At 39.6% G+C, this 20236-nt stretch overlaps 1 protein-coding gene across 2 annotated transcripts in view; it reads left to right on the top strand.

The window, feature by feature from the left end:
• Nucleotides 1-19799, top strand: part of SH3TC2 (SH3 domain and tetratricopeptide repeats 2) — a 65463-nt gene extending 45664 nt beyond the window's left edge. Inside the window, exons 12-16 of one of the 2 annotated variants that reach the window (XM_027841821.1) lie at nucleotides 5594-5744; nucleotides 6524-6646; nucleotides 7989-8139; nucleotides 17568-17764; nucleotides 19048-19799. In XM_027841821.1, coding sequence (XP_027697622.1) covers nucleotides 5594-5744; nucleotides 6524-6646; nucleotides 7989-8139; nucleotides 17568-17764; nucleotides 19048-19239 — 814 coding nt within the window. In that variant the 3' untranslated portion in view covers nucleotides 19240-19799. Of the gene's footprint in view, nucleotides 1-5593; nucleotides 5745-6523; nucleotides 6647-7988; nucleotides 8140-17567; nucleotides 17765-19047 lie in introns of those variants that run through there. The other variant, XM_027841822.1, reaches the window with a different exon arrangement.
• Nucleotides 19800-20236: the final 437 nt, after the last annotated feature.

Genomic DNA, 20236 nt, shown 5'->3' with positions numbered 1-20236 from the left:
TATATATATATATATATATATATATATATATATATATATATATATATTACCAACATTCCCTAGGGCTATTGCAAAGAAAGCTCTTTGTACTATAGATGTATGAATTATTAAGACCAAAATGAGCAAGTTGGATGTGGTGATCTTAGAAATCCCTTCAAACTTTAAAATCCTGTTGTTCTAAATCTTGCTGCTTAGTATACTCCATGTGAGTGAGTGATACTCAGAAAGTAGCTCTATTTGTTGTTGCTTGCTGGGGCGGGGGGGGGGGGGGGAAGAGAGAGAATTTTTTTTATGGGAGAGTAATACCAATTGTGAATTTCAGAACTTTGATTTTTCCCATATATTGATCGTAATCTTTAATCTTTCCATTTTTTCCTACGTCTTACTTTTCTGAAACCTACTCTTTGTCCTCACCATCACCTCTAATCCTTCCATCTCTTAGTACTATCCCAGCCCATTATCCCTGTTTTGCCTATAGTCTTCTCCCTGAAGCATTTGGCACTATTGACCCTTTTCCTCCTGTATACTCTCTTTTCTCTAGGTTTTCATGATTTTGCTCCTCTCTAGATTCTCCTCCCTGTCAGACCACTCTTTCTCCATCTCTTTCTGTATCTTCCTCCATGTCATACTCACTAATTGTGGATATCCTCAAGGCTCTGTCCTGGATCCTCTTTTTTTTTCACTCTATACTCTGTCATTTAGGGATCTCATCAACTCCCATGGCTTCAAGGATTATTTCTTTGAAGAAGATTCCCAAATCTATTTATCCAGTTCCCATTTCTATCCTGAGCTACAGGCAGTTACCTGTTAGATATTTAGAAGTGGTTGTCCCAAAGGCATTTTAAACTCTTGTTCCCCCTACCCCCATTATGCCTAGTAATTCATAATTCATTATATTTTCCTCCAAATACTCCCTTCCTTTGAACTTTATTATTACTATCAAGGAAACCTCCATCCTTCTAGGCAACCAGGTTCAGAACCTAGGTGTCATCCCAGTGCTTATCACAGTTCCTGCCACTTTGGAATGTCCTACATTCTTCAGTCCAGCCAAACTGGCCTTCTTTCTGTTCCTCACATGTGGCAAAAACTGGTTGGAATGGTTGTTTGATTGATTGAATTTGATCAAAAAGGACATTTTAAGCAAAGCTTTGTTGAGTGTCCCTTTTAATATTCAGAATTTCATTTTCCTGTCTGCAAACTCTCTGATACTGTGAAAATTTTGTTTTTAATCAAGAAAAGGGTTTCCATGGACATAATTTCTCTCTTATCTGAAGATTGAAAGGTCCTAACAATGTCAGTTGTTTCAGAGTGAGGAGGCTGTCTGATCAGGTAATAGGTTCTTTAACATTGGGAGGCAAATATCCAAGTTGAAGCTGGATGTCCACTTTACAGTAGGGGTCCCTGCTTCAAATGGGGTTCAGCTTCTATGACCTATGTGCTCCCTGATGGCTCTGAGATTCTAAGATTCTAAGAATTTGGCCTAGGCTAGATGCTTAAGCCACAGAGTTGGGCCAGCAGGTAGCAATTTAGAGTTATTCTACAGGGAAACCTCCTAGGATATGTCTTGAAGTCCTAAAACGGATCATTTAACTTACAGACAGCTCTAAGTATTAAGAGAGTTTTTCCTTATGTCCAGCTGAAATATTCCCCTTTGCTACTTGTCCTCATTGCTCTGAGACCAAACAGTTACTGTTTACCCCAAGTATTCTCTTCAACAGTCTAAATACTCACTTCACATTTCCTTCATGCATCTGTGTATATATGTATATGTATATGTATATGTATATGTGTGTGTGTATATATATATACACATATATACATATACATGTATGTATGTGTGTGTATGTATATAGGCATATTCCTCTACTCTCTACTCTGATGAGCTATCCCTAACAAAGATTACAAAAGGAAGAAATCAATTCAGCAAAATCAACTAATATATCATCTTTGTCTGACACTATAGACAATAGTCTACACAATAATCTCCTGCCTCTAAAACAAAGGAAAATTCATTTTCTCATCTTTTCTCTAGAACCAAGTTTATTCATTATAGTTACATAGCGGTCAGTTTTGTTTATTATTTTTGTTCTTTCCATTTACATTGCTGTAGTCACTATTTTATCAAAATTTTTATCAAATGTCCAGACTCTGCCCCATCCTAGTCACCATCCTGACTCACTCTAGCTTATCAATATCCTTCAGAAAATGTGTCAGCAGAACTGAACATGTCAGTCAGATCTCAGAATGTGGCCCAACAAAGAACAAAACTTCCCTCATTATAAACTGAGTTTTCTGAAGGCAGAAATCAAATCTTTGCATCTTCCCAAGTACTGATTACATTATACATAGCAGGCACTTAAAAATATTAGTTGAATTCAATCTAAGTCAGGAGTTCTTCCACTTTTTTGTATCCTTGACAATTTTGGCATTTTGGTGAAGCCTATGGACTTCTCAGAATAATGTTTTTAAATGCATAGGACTATGAAGGAAACCAATTATATTGAAATAAAGATGTAATTTTTTTCTTCATCCAAGTTCACAGATTCCCAGAAATCTGATCCTTTGTGGACAGTAGGCTAAGAACCTTGATCTAAATGAATAAAAAATGCCTTGGTAGCTTCCATGGCCTTAGCTAGGGCATTTCCCATGCCTTCAAGAGCAAGGAGTAGAAGGTAAGCAAGCATATGATAGGGCTAGAATTGGAATTTTCACTAAAGTTTGTGACAAAATTATGTTCTGTGAGAATCAGTTGAAAATTAGGAATAACTAGCTTGAACTTGGGGGTGGTTATGACTGCCATCTTTAAATATTTGATGATGTTTTAAATGGGAACCTTCTACTATAGCCCAGCTGGAACCCAATGGGCAGAACTAGAACATGAGAGGGGAAGTGACAGTGAAGCAAGGTTGAACACGAAATGAGGATGATATTGATAACTATGATAATTCACATTCCTATAGTATTTAAAGGCTTATAAAATCTTTTCCTTGGAGCAACTCTGTGAAGTAGGTTGTATAAGTATTATATTTTCTTGTTTTCCAGATGAAGAGATTTTCTTAGAGTGATCTATATAGAGGCAGACTCTTTCTTCCTCTGTAAAATTAAGAGATCGGGCATAACAACAACTAATGTTTATATAGTGCTTTAAGGTCTGCAAAACCTCTTACATATATCTTTCCTATAAAATAGGTGCTATTATTATCCCCATTTTTTTCTATGAGGAAATTGAGGATGAGAAGTTAAGTGACTTGCCCAAGGTCACAGAGTTAGTGTCTGAGAGAGGTTTTAAACTCAGGTCTTAGCGATTCGAGGTCCAGTGCTAGCTCCACTATACCACCTAATTGCCGCATTTGTCATTTCCAACTCTCTATATTGTAAAGTTATCATCCTATGAACCTAAGAAAATAGGCTTCTGACTGTAAGACTGGCTTGAAATATTCCATAATAATATTAGCTGCTTTGAAAGTCATTGAATGCTTCCTTTATGAAGAAACTAGATGGTTGCTTGTTGGTGATACTATTGAAGGGATTCCTGGGTCAGGCAGGATGGGTATCAGACTTGATGTGCAGGAAAGTCCCTTCCTAATCTGGAGACTGTAAGATTCTGAGGTGTCTAAGATCCCCTCTGACTCTGACATTCTGTATTCTGAGGTCTAAAGTCCTTCCCAGATCTAAAAGTCTATGTGCCATATATAGTGTCTTTGGGGTCTGACAATCCGATTTTTAACATCGCTTGCAGCTCTACTATCCTATATCTCCTATGTTTCTTGCTGGAGAGAATGGACCAATTCTAGTTCATAGATTCTGGGAATGAGTACATACCTCTTGCCTTTATCTTTTCATGGAAGATTATGCTTGACATGCCATTTGTAGGGGATAGAATCTATACTACTCTCCCTTGAATGATTACAACCTGCAAGGTCCATGCCTAAAGCCCTTAGTCACTATCAAGAGTTCAAATAGGCAGAAGCCTACTGGGCCTGCTGAGGACGGATGAGGTACCTCCAGCAATCTCCGGGATTTGGATGGAGAGGAAGAATGGGGTAAAGAGGCATCCTGCTACCCGTTTCTAGCAAACTCCACCAACAATTGAGCTATCCATTCATTCTTACCATTCATACCCAGTGGGTGAGTTTTTTCTCTACTTTCCCCTACTCACCTCCAGAAATTGTGTCATATACATATTTTATATTTATTTATCTGTGCACATGTTGTCCCTCCTCAGTTCCCATTGAATATAAGCTACAAGAAGGCAGAAAATATTTTTAAAAAGAGATTGTTTTAGACAATTGGTCTGGTCTTTTGGAAGGAGAGGTGGTACACTATAGTAGAAGGTGACTAAACTTTCAGTTAGAAGACCTAGGTTCAAGTACTGACTCAACAACTGTTTACTTGGGCAAATCATTTGAATAAATTCTAAGGTCTTTTCCAGGTCTGATCTTTTGTGGACCTGACATTCTAAACCAGGGTGGGGAACCTGTAGCCCTGAGGCCACATGTGGCCCTCTAGGTTCTCAAGTGTGGCTCTTCGACTGAATCCAAACTTCACAGAACAAATCCCCTTCATAAAAGGATTTGTTCTGTAAAACTCGGTCAAAAGACTGCACCCAAGGACCTGGAAGGCCACATGTGGCCTTGAAGCAGCAGTTTCCCCACCCCTAAACATTCTCTGAATAGCCTGACTGATGGCGGTCCTGACCTGATACCCTGCATCCCCAGCATGTGACTGGGTTGGGGTCAGCGTGGCACTTCGGGGAATGGAGGCTAGCTCTGTACATCTCCACACCCCCTAATTAAGCACGGCTAGCTCAGAGATGAAGAATCTCTGAAACAAAGACCAGTTCTGCACACTGACTGGTCTGTAATTATACCCAGCAGTCATCTCTGGAGACTCAGAGAGAACAACCACATCTCAGAGGCCTCTTGAGAGGCCAAACAGGAACAACGGCAGAACAGGAAATGGTGTTGGAAAGGAGATTTATGGACCCTGTCTTCTCTAAATCATTCCCAAAGGAGTCAGGAGAATGCAGTGGGCCAGCCTGGACCAAATTCCAGTCATTACCTTTTCTGAGGACTTAAAGGAAGCCCTGAGATCATCATGCAGACAATGACCACTTTGTAGTTCCAGCGAAGCAGAGTAGAAGAAGAATGTCTGAGCTTGGAGGTCCCACAGAACATAGAACACAGACTGTCAGATCTGGAAAGGACCTTTGGAAATTGAACATAGAATGACCTTGGGCGTCAATTTGCCCTACAATGAGACCATGACATCTGAGGTCCATTCCAGCACTCACATCCTTTGTTCTAACATCCTTTGTTGTGTGGATCTTTCTAAATCTCAGAAGCACAAAATTGGGAGTTGAAGACGTCAGGGGGCATGAATGTTTCTTCCAGAGTAGGAATACTCTCTACAATTCTTTAAAAGTGATCATCTAGCCTTTACTTAGAGACCTCCAATGGTGAGGAACCCACTACCTCCCAAGGCAACCCGTTCTACTAGGAAACAGTTTTATTGTTTTGAAGGGCTTTCCCCCCATCTTATTTAGAGCCTAAATTTTTCTCTTAGTTCTGACTATAGTTCTTTCCTCTTCCAGGTCCCTGAGACGTTCTCTTGCCTGCATCAAGGAGAGCCTGAGAATCTTCATTGACTTAGGGAACCAGGCCAAGGCTGCAGAAGCCTGGCTAGTGGCTGGGAAGCTACTCTACCTTTTGCGGGAGGATGAGCTGGTGGAAATGTATTTTCAGGTAGGTGTCTTAATCATCCTCCTGGAGAAGGGATCTCCTTAAGCAGCAGGATTTGTTTGGGAATATAGTATGGTGGCCCTTGGTTTGGGTAAGATAAAGTAAAAACTTACCCAGCAGATCCCGAGGACCCAGGGGAAGCATACAACTTGAGGTAGGAAGAAGAGGGCCAGAGGGCACAAATATAACACAAATATAATAGACAAATATAATAATGATGGAACTTACAGCCAGGATGGGGCAAAGATAGAGATAAATGAGGCAACATGGTGTAATTGTATCTACTAAGACATAGATAGGCAACTTCCATTAGATGACATCACAGATCCTTCAAGGATTCATCTACAGATGACTCTATTATAGAGTAGTATACAAGTATACTTGTTTCAGATGAAGGAACTAGCCATACTCAGTAGGAAAAGGAGAGGTTAGAATCAGGAAAAGCTTCCTATAGGAGGTAACAGCTGATCTGAGACTTGGAGGATAACAGGTCACAGAATTGAGATGTGAATTTGGGTCTTCTGATTTTAAGTTTAGTGATCTTTCTATTACACAATGCTGCTGCTCAATAGCAGGCATTTAATAAATTGTTATTGAACAAATGAAAGGCCTAAGTGCCATACCCTTAATACCCTGAGAATTAAAAGAATGTAAAATATTGGAAACAAAGAGGTAGATTCCAGGACCATATAATGCAAATGCTGATCCTCTGTTAGCCCATGCTATACTAACTTGGGAGTGGGCCTTTTTTCCTTCCTAGCTATCTTTTTTTCCCCTTGCAGGCAGCCATACAGATTGCCCTGAAGTCTGAAGAGCCTTCCCTGGTCCTAAGACTCTATGAGCGAGCAGGGGATGTATATTTCAATGGGGACCGCAACAGATACAGAGCAGCTGAATATTACAGGGTAACTCATGAGCCTACATGGAGGCCTTTGATGTATGTAGGACATGCCTCTGGAATTTCAGTAATATTGGCGGATTTTATGGAAACTTAGGCCCTAAAAAGGCCCTAAAATTTGGCCCTAATCCCTACCTCATTTCTTCTCCAGTGGTGCTCCCTTCCTGCCACCCAAATATCTTCAAAATCACCGAATGTCAGAGTTCGTAGGCACTGACAACATAAAATGTGAGAGCCGGAATGGACATTAGGAGAACGAGCATGATAGAGTGGAAGGAGTTTCCACTGGTTTTGGAGTCAGAGGATGTAGGTTCAAATCCTGGGTCTACCACTTGTACTTGTGTGACCTTGGGACAAATGACTTCATCTCTCTAGGTCTCAATTCCCTTCTCTGTAAAATGAAGGGATTGAATTAGGTGGTCTCTAAGATGCAGTCCAGCTCTAAATCTATAATCATATGAATACAGAACGATAGAGATGTAAGGATCTGAAGGGCCTGCTAGTTTAGCACCCTCCTTTTATGGAGTAAGAAGTTTGGGTCCCAAGAGGAGAGCAATTAGCCCAAAGACACACATGGAGTATGTGGCAGAGCTGGGACCTGACAGGTCACTTCATCTCAGTCCAGGGAACTTTCTACTTCATGAAGAGGCCTGCTATGATCATTTGGCTTCTAGAAGAGACTTTCAACTGGTAATTTTTAATGAGTCATTTTCATTGGCTGCTTTTAATAGCACCCTCATGAAGGATGGGGATAGAAATCATAACAAAGCCTGAATAATTCATACTTCTGTAAAACATTAAAGTTTATAAAGCATTTTTTTATCACAGCAACCCTTTGAGTTCAAGGGAAGGGGAGGAGTATTATTATCCCCATGTTAATAGAGCAGAAACCTGAGGCTCAGAGAACTTGCCTTTCTATTTGTTGTCTTTAAAAGGGGGATGGGGACAATTCCTAAAGAAAAACCTGAGGCTTAGAAAGCAGGGTCTTGCCAAAGAGGGTCAGAATTAGAACTCACCATCTATTACTTACTATGAGGTGTCAGAATCTTGGACATGAAATCAGGAAACCTGGGTTTAGTCCTGCTTCAGCCACTTATGACCTTGGGTAAGTCCCTTAACCTCTCCAGGTCTCTCTCTCTTCCTTCATCAAATAAACATATGGACCAAGAAAATCTCTGTGTTTTGAATCAAAAGTTATCAGCCAACCTGAAAAAAGTAACTAGAGAAAAAAGGCATAAATGGAAATGAGGTCCCTCTCTTCCTCCCTGGAGAGAGGGGGACAAGAAAATGTGTCAGGGCTGGGCTCAGAGGAGGAAAGACTGAGGGTGCCATTTTGCTTTTACTCTTAGCGTGGAGCTGTCCCCATAGCCAGGAGGATAAAGGCTTTCAGCATCGAGTTACGCCTATTCAACAAGCTGACTGAGCTGCAGCTCACCCTGCAGGGCTATGACAAGGCGCTGGAATTTGCCACCTTGGCTGCTAGGCTCAGCACCATTGCAGGTTGGTAGGGAATCCATATTTGGGCTGCTAGACCAGGAAGGGTGGGGCATAGGAGGAAACTGATATGTCAGAGGGACAAACTTTGCACATACAGTATCTAAGAGACTGATTTGGAATCATGAAGATGTGGGTTCAAATCCCATTCTTTAGGCATTTACTAGCTGTATGACCCTGGGCAAGTCATTTAACCTCTCTGAGCCTCAGTTTCCACATCTATGAAATGAAGGGGTCGGGCTTGATGGCCTCTCAGGTCCCTTATATTTCTAATCCTGTGATACTATATTATGATTTCAAATCACATAACATTGTATAATATAGTTCTCTGGATTTACATCTTATCCTTCTACTAAAATGTAAGCTCCGTGAAAGCAGGAACTCTCCTCTAAACTTTGTAAATTCCCTAGTTTCTTCCCCAGCATTGGACTGTGCATACAGTAGGTACTACTTAAGACATATTTGTTAAATATTCAAAGTACTTTGAAATAACAAAATATTTGTTAAATATTCGAAAGCCAAAGAAGCTAACATAGTCTGAGGTTGGAGACAAGACCTGTGATTTCATTGGCATAGTGAACGACTCCCAATGAAGAAGCTCCCTTAACCAATGAAGCTTGGCACTTCCTCTGCAACTTAGAGAGTTATGAGGGTACCGAGAGTTTGAGTGACTTGCCCAGGTCACATGACCAGCATGCGTCAGAGGCAGGACTCAAACCCAGATCTTCCTAGCTCTCTATCTACTATTATGCCATGCTGCCTCTGGTAATGTTAACTTAAAGGTGGAGTGTCCAGAGTGGTGATCACAAAAAATGAAGAAGGATAATTATATTACATAAAATTGAAAAGCTTTTGCACAGAACGAGGGAAGTGATAATCCTACTGTGCTCTGCCCTGCTCAGATCATAACTGACTTGGGCTTGGGGCTGGGAAAGATGAGGAGTTCTATTTTGGACATGTTGAATTTGAGATGTTTATGGGCCATCTAGTTTGAAATATCTAAGAGGCAGTTAGAGATGTAAGACCTTATTTTACTGTGATTTCAGAACATCTAGTACAGTACAATGTAATTCTCTTGATGTATATTTTTCCCTCTTACTCAGGGGTGGGAAACGTGCAGCCTCATGGCCACATGAGCTCCATGAAGCTGGAACTCTGTCATAGCTAAACTTTACATCTTCCCCCAGGATGACCATTACAGGGTGTCCATGTGTATGTGGCATAGTACATGAAAGACAGGCCTTGGAGGCAGGAAGATGTGAATTCAAGTAAGTGACCAAGGACAAGCCACTTAAGCTCTTAGTGCCCAGGCATATCCCTAAAACTATTAGCTGTTGATGAGTTGTCCATCTCCTTCAGTGCAAAGAGTTTCCACACAAAGGAGTGCCCGATACCGATGAAATCATAGCTCTGAGCAACAAAAGGGCAATTTTACAAATTCAGAAACCGAGGCCTGCATCACACAGCTACTAAGTAGCCAAGTAGGGATTCAAACCTAGGTTCACAATATTCTTATTGTTATTCCATAGCTACCTTTATGGAAGATCCTCTAGTCCTTCTCTTGAAATAACATGCCTCCATCTAATAGAATTTTTAGAGTATGATTTATTGAGAACAAACCTATCTGTGCAATATGGTATAATGTAAGGAACTCTAGATCTGGAGGTCAAAAGAACCTAGGCTTGCATCCCAGCTTTCTATTTACTAGGTAGATGACCATTGGCATGTCTCTAAACTTCTCTGAATATCAGGGTTTTTTTTAATCCATCTAATGAAGGCAATACCTCTAAGATCAAGTGAGATGATATATATATATATATATATATATATAAAGCACTTTTTTAAACTGTAGAGCATGATATAAATATTGACTATTATGCTTTATTATACAGACACTCAAGTCTATCCACATGAAGTTCTTACACAGCTTGGTCTTTGCCTACTAATGTTTTCTCCCAAAGAAAAAAAGAAAGAAAGAAACTCAGACATGATTAGGGATGCCTGATCCCCACCTTCCCTCCTCCTGGCCCATTTGGCTGCTTTGAGTGTCCTTTTGGCAGTGACTCCTATTCAGAAATGGATTAGACAAGATAATCCCTGAGGCCTCTTCCTAGTCATACGATGTATGAACTCATCCCATGGAACATTTACAAAGTGCCTCTTGTATGTGATGCATTGTGCTGATTCTGAGAAGACACAAATAAGACACAGGCCCTGCCCACCCTGTAAGAACCTAGATCATGTTACTGTTCCTATTACCACATGAAAGTATATTAGCCCAAGGCCTTTGGTGACAGAGCTGACTTTTATTGTGTGTACAGGGAGTTCCCACTTTGCAGCAGGCTGGAATCCAAAATTTGTTTCTTATTTGGGAACGTGCATTTTCCCACAGAAACAGTTTCATGCAAAGATAGCTTGCATTCCTGTAGCCATTTAAAATTAACAAAATACTTTCTTCATAAGCCTCCATGTGAGGGAGGTATTAAGCAAGTATTGTTATTATATCCCCATTTTGCAGATGAGGAAAGTGAGTCTCAGAGAGATGAAGTGATTTGTCTGAAGTTACGCAGATAGTCAGAGCTGGAACTTAAACCTAGGTCCTCTGGGCCCAAGTCGTAGGCACTTCCTACTATACTATGCTTCTTCTTCATAATTAGCTTTGTGAAGATCTGTGAGCTTCAATAGATTGAAATTCAATATGCCAGCATATGATGGCTTTACACTGTCCACCTCTGCCTTTGCATAGGCTGCCCCCATTGCTGGAATACTCTCTTCTCACTTCAGACTCTGAGAATCCCTACCTCCAAGCCTCTGCTCATATTCCACGGGCAGTCTTTCCTTATCTACTTAGTTGTTAATGTTCTCTCTCCTCCTTACATGTTGTATCCCTCCAGTAGAATATAATTTCCTTGAGGTCAAAACTTATTTTTCATGTAGTATTTGGATATCGGTTCCTGGCACACTGCTTGTTGAATGAGAAAGGATTGAATTGGATGGCAGACAAAAAAACTAATGCAAACTTATGTTGCATTAAGAGAACGAGGTACAGGGTCCAAGACTGTGAAGGTGATAGTCCTACTGTACTTTCCCTGATTAAACCATATCTAGGGTATTCTGGCGGCCATATTTTAAGAATAACATTGAAAACTGAAGGGCAGTCAGAGGAGAGTGACCAGGATAGAGAACAGCCAGAAGATGGTGCTAAGATCGTAAAGAGATTAGAAACTATGCCATACAAGGATCAGTTGAAGATTTAGGGAGTTGTTTAAACTGGAGAAGAGAAGACTCAGTGAGAGAGGGGAAGGAGGAAGAGACATAGTTGTCTTCTAGTACTGTAAGGGTGATAAAATGGAAGAAGATTTAGATCCACTCTGGCTAGCCACAAAAAGAAAAATTGGGAGTGTGCCATGACACAAGCAGGTCAGTTAAAGGAACCAAGATTTAGCCTAGAGAAGACATAAGGAGACATGTTGGATATCTCTGGGAGCTGGAGGAGAGATGAAAGACAGAGTGGGGGATGAAAGAATAAAGGGCAGAAATAATACCTGATTTGGTAAAGTGGGGTGGGGTGAGGATTGGGGATGGGGATCAGGGATAGGAATAGGGCTTCTGGTGACAAAAGGGGCAATAAGAAGATTAAGGAAAGAGGGCTAAGGAAACTCAGAGACAAGATCATAGGATTATGGATTTAAGGAAGGCAAAAACAAAATAGTTCCTGCCCTTAGAATTTACTTTCTCTTAGGGGAAAGAGCATATACACATTTAAGTAGATACAAAATATAAATCTCTCTCTCTCTCTCTCCCTCTCAATTCTATCTATATCTCTATACACACATATATACATATACATACAAATATGTTTGTATGTATATGTATATGTATGTATATATATGTATGTATGTGAATACATTCACACACTATATAATTTCGTTAGACTGGAGAGTGCAAAAAGGGGAGTAAAATGTACTAAGTCTAGAAAAGCAAGTTGGAGCCAGATTATTAAGGATTTTAAATTTCAGACTAAGGACTTTGTATTTGATCTTTGAGACACTGGAGCTTTTCGACAAGGGTGTGACAGCTCAGACCTGTGTTTTATTAGTAATATCACTTTGGAAGCTGTGGGAAGGATCATCAGAGTGGGGAGAGATTTAAGGTGGGGAGATGAACTAGGAGATTACTGCAATGATCTGAAGAAGAGTTGTTAATGGTACGAACTAGTGAACTGGGCGTATGAGGAGGGGACATATGTTAGAGATTCTATGGAGGCATAATTGATGAGACTTGGAAAGGAAAGAAGTAAACTAAGCCCCTACTATGTACCAGACACTGTGCCAAACACTTTACAAATATTATCTCATTTGATCCTCACAATAACCCTGGAAGGTAGGTGCTGTTATCAGCCTGCTATTGCAGTTAAAGAAAGTGAAGCAGACAATAGTTATATGATTTGCTCAGGGTCACACAAGTGTCTGAGTCCAGATCTGAACTTGCATCGTCTGGATTCCTGACCTAGCACTCTTTTCCCTGTACCATCCAGTTTTCTTGGATGCGGGGTAGGGTGGTGGTGGTGGTATGGTATTGGAGAGTGAAAAGTTGAAGATGACTCAAAAGTTGCAAACGTTAGTACCTTGTTCCTGCCTTGTTAGAAGTAGGAAAATTAAGAATAGAAATTGGTTTGGGAGGACAAATATTCAGTTATGCTTTGGACATGTTTAGCATGAAATGCTCATGGGCCATCCATTTGAAAATGTATAGTCAACAATTAATTTGTTCTTTGACTCCCACATTAATTACTCTCCATTCAATGGTTGTCATTACTTACTCTCCATTTAGGCCTGTATCTTTAATCATATTTCCTTTATTTATTACTACTTTATGACTTAGGGTCTATACATGATGTTTGTTATTTCTTTTTATATTTGTTTCATATTCTTTTTAAGCCCTAGCACATAATCACTTTTTTGTAAAGATGCCATGGAATGCTGAGAAATATTTCGTATTCCTTAATACTTTCATTTAGAAGTCACGATGGTCAGTCAATCTAACTTTTCTAACACTTTGCTCAGCTCTCTATTTTTTCTTATTTTATCTATCTATATCTGTCTGTGTATATGTATGTGTACATGCATACATGCATACACATACACACATATGCATACACATACACATATATCCAGCTCTGGTAGGAAGAGTTTTGAAATATATTACTATTATTGTGTTAATATTAATGTCTTTTTGCATATTGCTTACATTTTAAGAATTTAGCAGCTATGCCGTTTGGTAAATATATATTTAATGTTGGTATTTGTTCATTGCCTGTAGTGCCTTTAAACAAAATATCATTTCCCAATTTGTCTCTCTTAATATCATTTTATCTTTGTCTTAACTTATATCATGATTGCAACTTCTGTTTTTTTAAAGCCCATCTAAAGCATAATAGCTTTTTCCCCACCCCTTCATTTTCATTTTTATGTATCTATGTTTTACATGTGTTTCTTGAATTGAGTAAGTTGTTAGGTTTTGTCTTTTTTAGCCATTCTTATTTTTTTTTAAATTGGAGAATTCGATCCATTCATATTCATGATTATAATTGTTAAGTTTGTATTTTCTTCCTTTAATTATGTACATGTTTTTCTCCCTCTTTTAAACCATAACATAGTCTCTATGGGTTGTTTTGATTAAATTAATCTAAACCCAATCTCTTCTCCCCAACACCTTCTTTCTCCCACTCTCCTGCCTGTATCTACTTTTTTATTCTCTCTCTCTCTGTCTCTCTCTCTCTTTCCCCTCCCTCCCTCCCCTATCTCTCCTTCCCCTTCTTTCTTTCTCTCCTTCTTTCTGCTGTCTATCTGTCAATGTGTTTGTGTCTGTGTCCCTCTTATTTGCTATTTTACCCTTCCTTTTCTCAGCTCATACAAATACAATAACTAATCTTCCTTGTGTATTTGTTGCAAGACCCTAGTCACACCCCTCCTACCTTTGTGGGGTCCTTTGCAATATTGCTAAATCATTCCCCTTCTGTTGGCTAAAGCTAACGCCCACTCCTTCCTTTATGATCTGCCCTCCCAGTCACAGTTATATCTTTACTCTGTTATATCCCACCCTGAAAGCAATGGGAGAAATTGAAAATCTCTTATCCTCCTCTCCTTGCAAATCAGGATCCTGTTTTATCTTTGCCTCTCACCCCACCCCCAACACTGTCCTGTTCTCGTGTTAGGTGAGTTCTTTATTTTAATATTGTTATTATAAATATATACTTAATTGTGTTCATGTTGTCTCAAGCCATAGAAAATAAGTTCTCTGAGGTCAAAGTCTATTTGATTTTTGTCTTTTTATCCCCAGGGCCTAGCACAGGGCCTTGTACATATTTGGCTTTTAATAATGCTTGTTGATTGATATTATCTCACCAGCTCTAATATTGATTTACAAATGAGGAAATCAGATTTTCCCCTTAAAATGGTTAATTATTTTTTTTCCTGTTCTCCATTTAATTTTTCTAATTAGACATTTTACTGCTTAGATTATTTAACCCATTAAAGGCTCTTGCCTTCTCAATGTCTCATAGACAATGAGAAGGCTTTTTTTTTTAGTAGGGTGGTGTTATCCCCATTTTACAGTTGAGGAAACTGAGGCAAATGGAGGTTAATTGACTTGCCCAGGGTCACACATCCAATAAGTGTCTGAGGCTGAATTTGAACCCAAGTCTTTCTAACTCCAGGCCAACAGTCTATCCACTGAGTCACCTACTCTCCCATGCCTGGGATCTCTTTACTCTTCATCTTTACATCTTTAAATCCCCAGTTTTCTTCAAGGCTGACCTCAAGTGGCACCATACAGGATCATAGGCTCATAGATTTAGAGCAGGAAAAGATCTTAGATGTCATCAAATCCTATCCCTTCATTTGGAAATTAAGGCCCAGAGAAATAAAGTAATCTGCCCAGTGTCACCTACTTAATAAGTGTCTGAAGTAGTATTCAAACCCAGGTCTTCCGATTTCTGACTTCTGACTACCATTCCACATTGCGTATTGATGAAGCCCTTATTGATCTCTCCACTTTCTAGTGCTTGCCACCCCCCCTTAACTTGTATTTATTTTGTATATGTGTATACCATATACACATATGTGATTTCCAACTGATAAATTTTTATTTCCTTGAGTGCAGAAACTGTTTCATTTCTGTATTTGTATCCTCAGGGTAAAGTGTCTGGAACATATTACATTATTAATAAATGTTTCTTGATTGATTAGTCTTTCACTGTTAGATGAGATTTTTTAATTTTCTAGGGTTCGGTCAGTCTCATGTTGAATTCCCTGTTTACCTCTCAGTTTCTTTGGAAGAATAACTCAAATTCCCTAATAGCCAATTATTTTCCCTCATGCTTAAGCTTAATTTTTTATGTTACTTTAGCATGAAAATCTATCTTCTTTGCTATTTGGAATATCATTTTAACTTTTTTTCTTTGAGTTCTTGTGAACACAGAATAAGCTTGTGCTATTCTGATTCATTTTTGGAAGTTTGGGGGTTTGTTTTTGTTTTGTCCTTATTACCTGCAATATTTGTTCTTTGCTGGTGTAGTTTTGAAATCTGACTGCACTATTTCTTGGTGAGAAAATCTTGGGCTTTCTCTCTGGTGGTATTCCATGTATTCTCTTAATCTGTACTTTGCTACCTACCTCTATAATTTCTCAACAATGTTCCTATATATATTGAAGTATAGTATTTAGGTTTTCTTTTTCAATACATTTTTTTTCCTGAAAAACCTCTGATTGCCTTTTCAAGTCTTATCTTTAAGTTATACATTCCTGTTTTGTTAAGCTTTTATGTGTTCCTCCAATTTTTTGTTATTGCTTTAAAAAAACACAACACTTTGTTCCTCTATTTTTCCTTCTGCCTTTGCATTTTTTTTCCATTCCATTTCACAAAATCTACTGCCATGGAAAGTGTCTTTGTTTTTGCTTTATATTGTCTAATGTTTTATTAGATCTGTCGATTTCTTCTTTAAGAACTCTAAGATTTGTCTTTATTTCTTTGAATTTTTTACTTAATTCTTTGATTGCCTTTTAAAACCATTCTGGAGATAACAACAACTAACATTTATGTAGTACCCACTATGTGCCAGGCATTGTGTGAAGTGCTTTATAAATTTTATCTCATTAAATCCTCCCAACAACCCTGGGTGGTAGGTGCTATTATGACCTCCATTTTACAGATAAGAAAACTGAGGCAAATAAGTTAAGTTACTTGCCCAGGGTCATACAGCTAGTACATGTCTGAGGCCAGATTTGAACTCTTGATTCCAGAACCAGCACTCTACCCACTGAAGTTGCTCTATTTGTCATTTCAGGGGATCTTTTGTGTTTTTAATATTTTTCACCTTTCCCAGAGGATTTTGCCTCAGTTGCCTTTGTTACAAGCTACTTGTTTATTGAGAAGACTCTTTTCTCTGAATTTTTTTGTTCATAACCTCTGAGTGAACTTTTATGTCTCCCCATCATAACTGCCATTTTAAAAATAATGTATTTGCTGAAAGCATTCTTCTTACTCCAATGCTTCCTCTTCTGAAGGCCCAGCACTGCCAGTCCGTCTTCCCCACCCCCATCTCTTTCTGCAAGTTCTTTCTTCTCTTAATACACCAGGATTGAATGAGCCCTGTATCTTTCCATAGGCAAGGCTGACCAGTGTGCTTACTGCTCTAGGAAGCCCAAGTCGTCCCTATGTTGGGATCTCTTCTTCACCTTTATCAATCTCACTATTTTGGGCTTTACTCTCCTCAATGACAGTGATTCTTATCAGTTCCCAGGCTGACCCCCGGGGAATGGTTGAGACAGTACCCACCCTATTCTGTGTACATATAGGGGCTTTTGCAAGTGGGTTTCTTTTCCACCTTTCTCATACTCCTTCTACTGGTTGCTTGTTTCCTACTGAATTATATGGAATAGCTGTTCAATTTAAATTTCAGGTCTTCTCCTTCCTCCTCAATCTTTCTCCCCATACTCCATCCTCCTTCACAGCTGACCCATTTCTTTTTTATTGAGACTCAGTACTATTCTAATTAAGGGATAAATCTACCTTGGACACATTTTCCCCATGGAAAACTGACTGCCAAGAAGATAATTCCAGAAAGCTATGCCAGAGATTGCAACCAACCCAAGGGATATAGGGCTTCTCTGCCCAGTGTTGGCTATGGGTTGGGCAAAAAATATCAAAAGGGATAGGATGATAATTTGGTCATCAGTTAGTTTTTCCTATAAAATTTACCTTATTGTGTTGTTGTTTTTTTCAATCCCTTTCTCTATCATTCTATAGTTTGTTGTCCTTTGAAATGTTGCTTGTTTATTTGATTTGCTGGTAAGGCAGGGAGAGCGCTGCTTCTAGGTTACCTTTCATTCCTCCATCATCCCAGTATGCTCCAGAATTACTCCTCTTTTCAGGAGACCGGCTACAAAAACTGGTGGCTTTTCATCGCCTGGCCACAGTGTACTACTCTCTGCATATGTATGAGATGGCTGAAGATTGCTACCTGAAGACGCTGAGCCTCTGCCCACCCTGGATGTCCTCTTCTCAGGAAGCACTCTACTATGCTAAGGTGTACAGTCGTTTGGGCCACATGACCCTTGACCAGCTTAAGGTAAGAATCTTCTTCCCAAGAGGTCCCTAAAACAGGCCAAGGTTGGGCTACTTTCATCACAAATCACAGTCTTAGATCACCCGGTCAAAAGATAAAAAGAGTCAATCAGTCAGTCAACAGTCATTTATTAAGCACTTACTATATGCCAGGCATTTTGCTAAGTGTTGGGGTATAGAAACAAAAATGAAATAATTCCTTCTCTCAAGGAGCTTATATTCTGTAATAAATCATATTTATGCAGTTTCTGACCATTTGTTAATAGTTAATCTGCAAGTATTTATTAAGCATTTACCATATACCACAATATGTGGGTATATAAAGATAGACAGTAATTTGGGGGGAGAAGGTGCTAGCACTTGAGGAGGGTGGGAATCCGTAAAGGCTTATGTAGAAGGTAGCATTGGTCCTGAGCCTTCAAGGAAAGGCAGAGGTGAGAAGGGAGTGTACATTGCAGGCAGAGGGGACAGCCAGAAAAAATGCCCAGAGTCAAAAGTGTATGTGAAGGGGAATAATAAATATAACAAAGTTAGGTTGGTGCCAGGTTGTTAAGGACTTCAAATGTCTAATAGAGGATTTTATATTAATCCTTGAATGATGAATCTCTGGAGTTTGTTGATTAAGGTAGGTAAGTTTGGAAGCTGTGTGGAGGAAAGATTAGAGTAAGGAGAAATTTGTGTCAAGGGGACCCGTTGCACTATTGTAATAGTCCAGATGAGAGAAGATAGGAGCTTGAATTAACATAGTGATGACCAGTATGGAGAGAAGGGTATGGATGGGAGAAATGGAGACAGCTACAAGAGTGAGAGTGAGTATAATCACTTTAAGTCTTATAAAATACTTTGCTTACTACAGCCTTGTCCTATTGGTGTTGCTCTCTATTTTACAGATAGGGAAACTGAGGCTCAGCTAGGCCAAGTGATTTATCCAAGGTTATTAAGGCAATTCAGGTTTAAAAAAGTACTAAAATCCAAGCTTTCTTACTTTAAGTTCAGTTATTACTTTCTACCACACCACACCATTCTCTACTCAGAGATTTCATGAAAACTAGATATCCCTCTTTCATCCAAAGTAGCTCCTTCTCTTCCTACCCTCTCTGTCTTTGGGTATTAGTGATTACAAGCAGGGCAGGAAGTCAGTCTGCACAGTCTTTTCCCCATCCCCTTCCAAACCTCCCCCAATGTGGCCCCAAGACCAAACAAGCTTGAGGGGCATTACTGCTCAGGCCTCCTCTTGTGAGAATACGTGCTAATAACTTCCTCTTTACTACTATGTTTTTTGATTAGGATGCCCATGATGCCACTGACTACTTCCTGCTGGCCCTGGCAGCAGCTATCCAGCTGGGTGACAGCAAACTACAGGACTCAATCCGGAGCAAACTGAAGACCATCACATGCAGCCCTCTGTGGTGTAACAGCCAAGGGGGCCAGTCTGCAGAACGGGCCAGGTGGCTGAGTGGAGGAGGACCTGCCCTCTGAGAGGCTATTGAGGCTTTATCACGTGTCAACTGAAGGTAGTCCCATTGACCTGGAGCCATCATACATTGACCTAGACTCATAACAGACTCATAAGGTGTTAAGCTTGGAAGAGACGTGAGAACACACTATATAGAATACCAGAGCAGAAGGTGCCTTAGAACATAGCGTGTTAAAGGTGGGTCAAACTTTAGAACAGAGAACACAAAATGTCAGATCTGAAAAAGACCTTATAGATCATCTAGTCCATCTTTATCTGAGTAAAGGTGGGGCCCAGAAAAGGCAAGTGGCTTGTCCAAGATCACACAGCCAATCATCAGCAAAGCCATCATACAAAACTGAAGCAGTAGATTGCTGGGCCAGGTCTCTTTGGTGCGTGCTCTTTCTCAATAGTTCAAATTGCCTCAGACCCTTACTAGCTCCCTGACCCTGGGAAAGTCATTTAACTTCTATGTGCCTCAGTTTCCTCCTTTGTAAAACGAGGATATTAATAGCATCTTCCCCACAGGGGTTGTTCTGAAGTTAAAAATAATTAATATATGTAAAGCACTTTGCAAACCTTAAAGCACTATATAAATGTTAGCTATTATTATTAGTAGCATCTCAAATATATAGTAGGTGTTTAATAAATTACTGTTGGATTTAACAATTTGAACTATGAAATGAAAGATCTTGAGGCCAAGGACTTCATTTCTAATGGACCAAATGGGAAGGGAGTTTGGAGTTTCTAAGACCCTTTTGTGGGCTTTTCTCAGGGAAAGACCACTACTGTTTTTTTTCTAGGTCCTATGCCAGAGAAGAGAATACATTGTTCTACTCTCCTACAAAAGTCAGAGTTCTACCTCTTTAACCATGTTGTTTGTTGACTAATTGCCTCAGAATCTCAGAATCTCAGAGCTGGAAGGGCCTCTGAGGCCTTCTAGTCTAACCCTTGTGTGAACAGGAGTTTTGTTCTACAGCATCTCTAATAAGTGGTCATCCAGCCTCTGTTTGATGACAT

The sequence above is a fragment of the Vombatus ursinus genome, unplaced genomic scaffold (assembly GCF_900497805.2).
Source record: "Vombatus ursinus unplaced genomic scaffold, bare-nosed wombat genome assembly UNPS02014863.1, whole genome shotgun sequence".
NCBI lineage: Eukaryota > Metazoa > Chordata > Mammalia > Diprotodontia > Vombatidae > Vombatus > Vombatus ursinus.
Note: the sequence above shows the minus strand (reverse complement) of the source record. Positions and strands in the feature narration are given on the sequence as shown.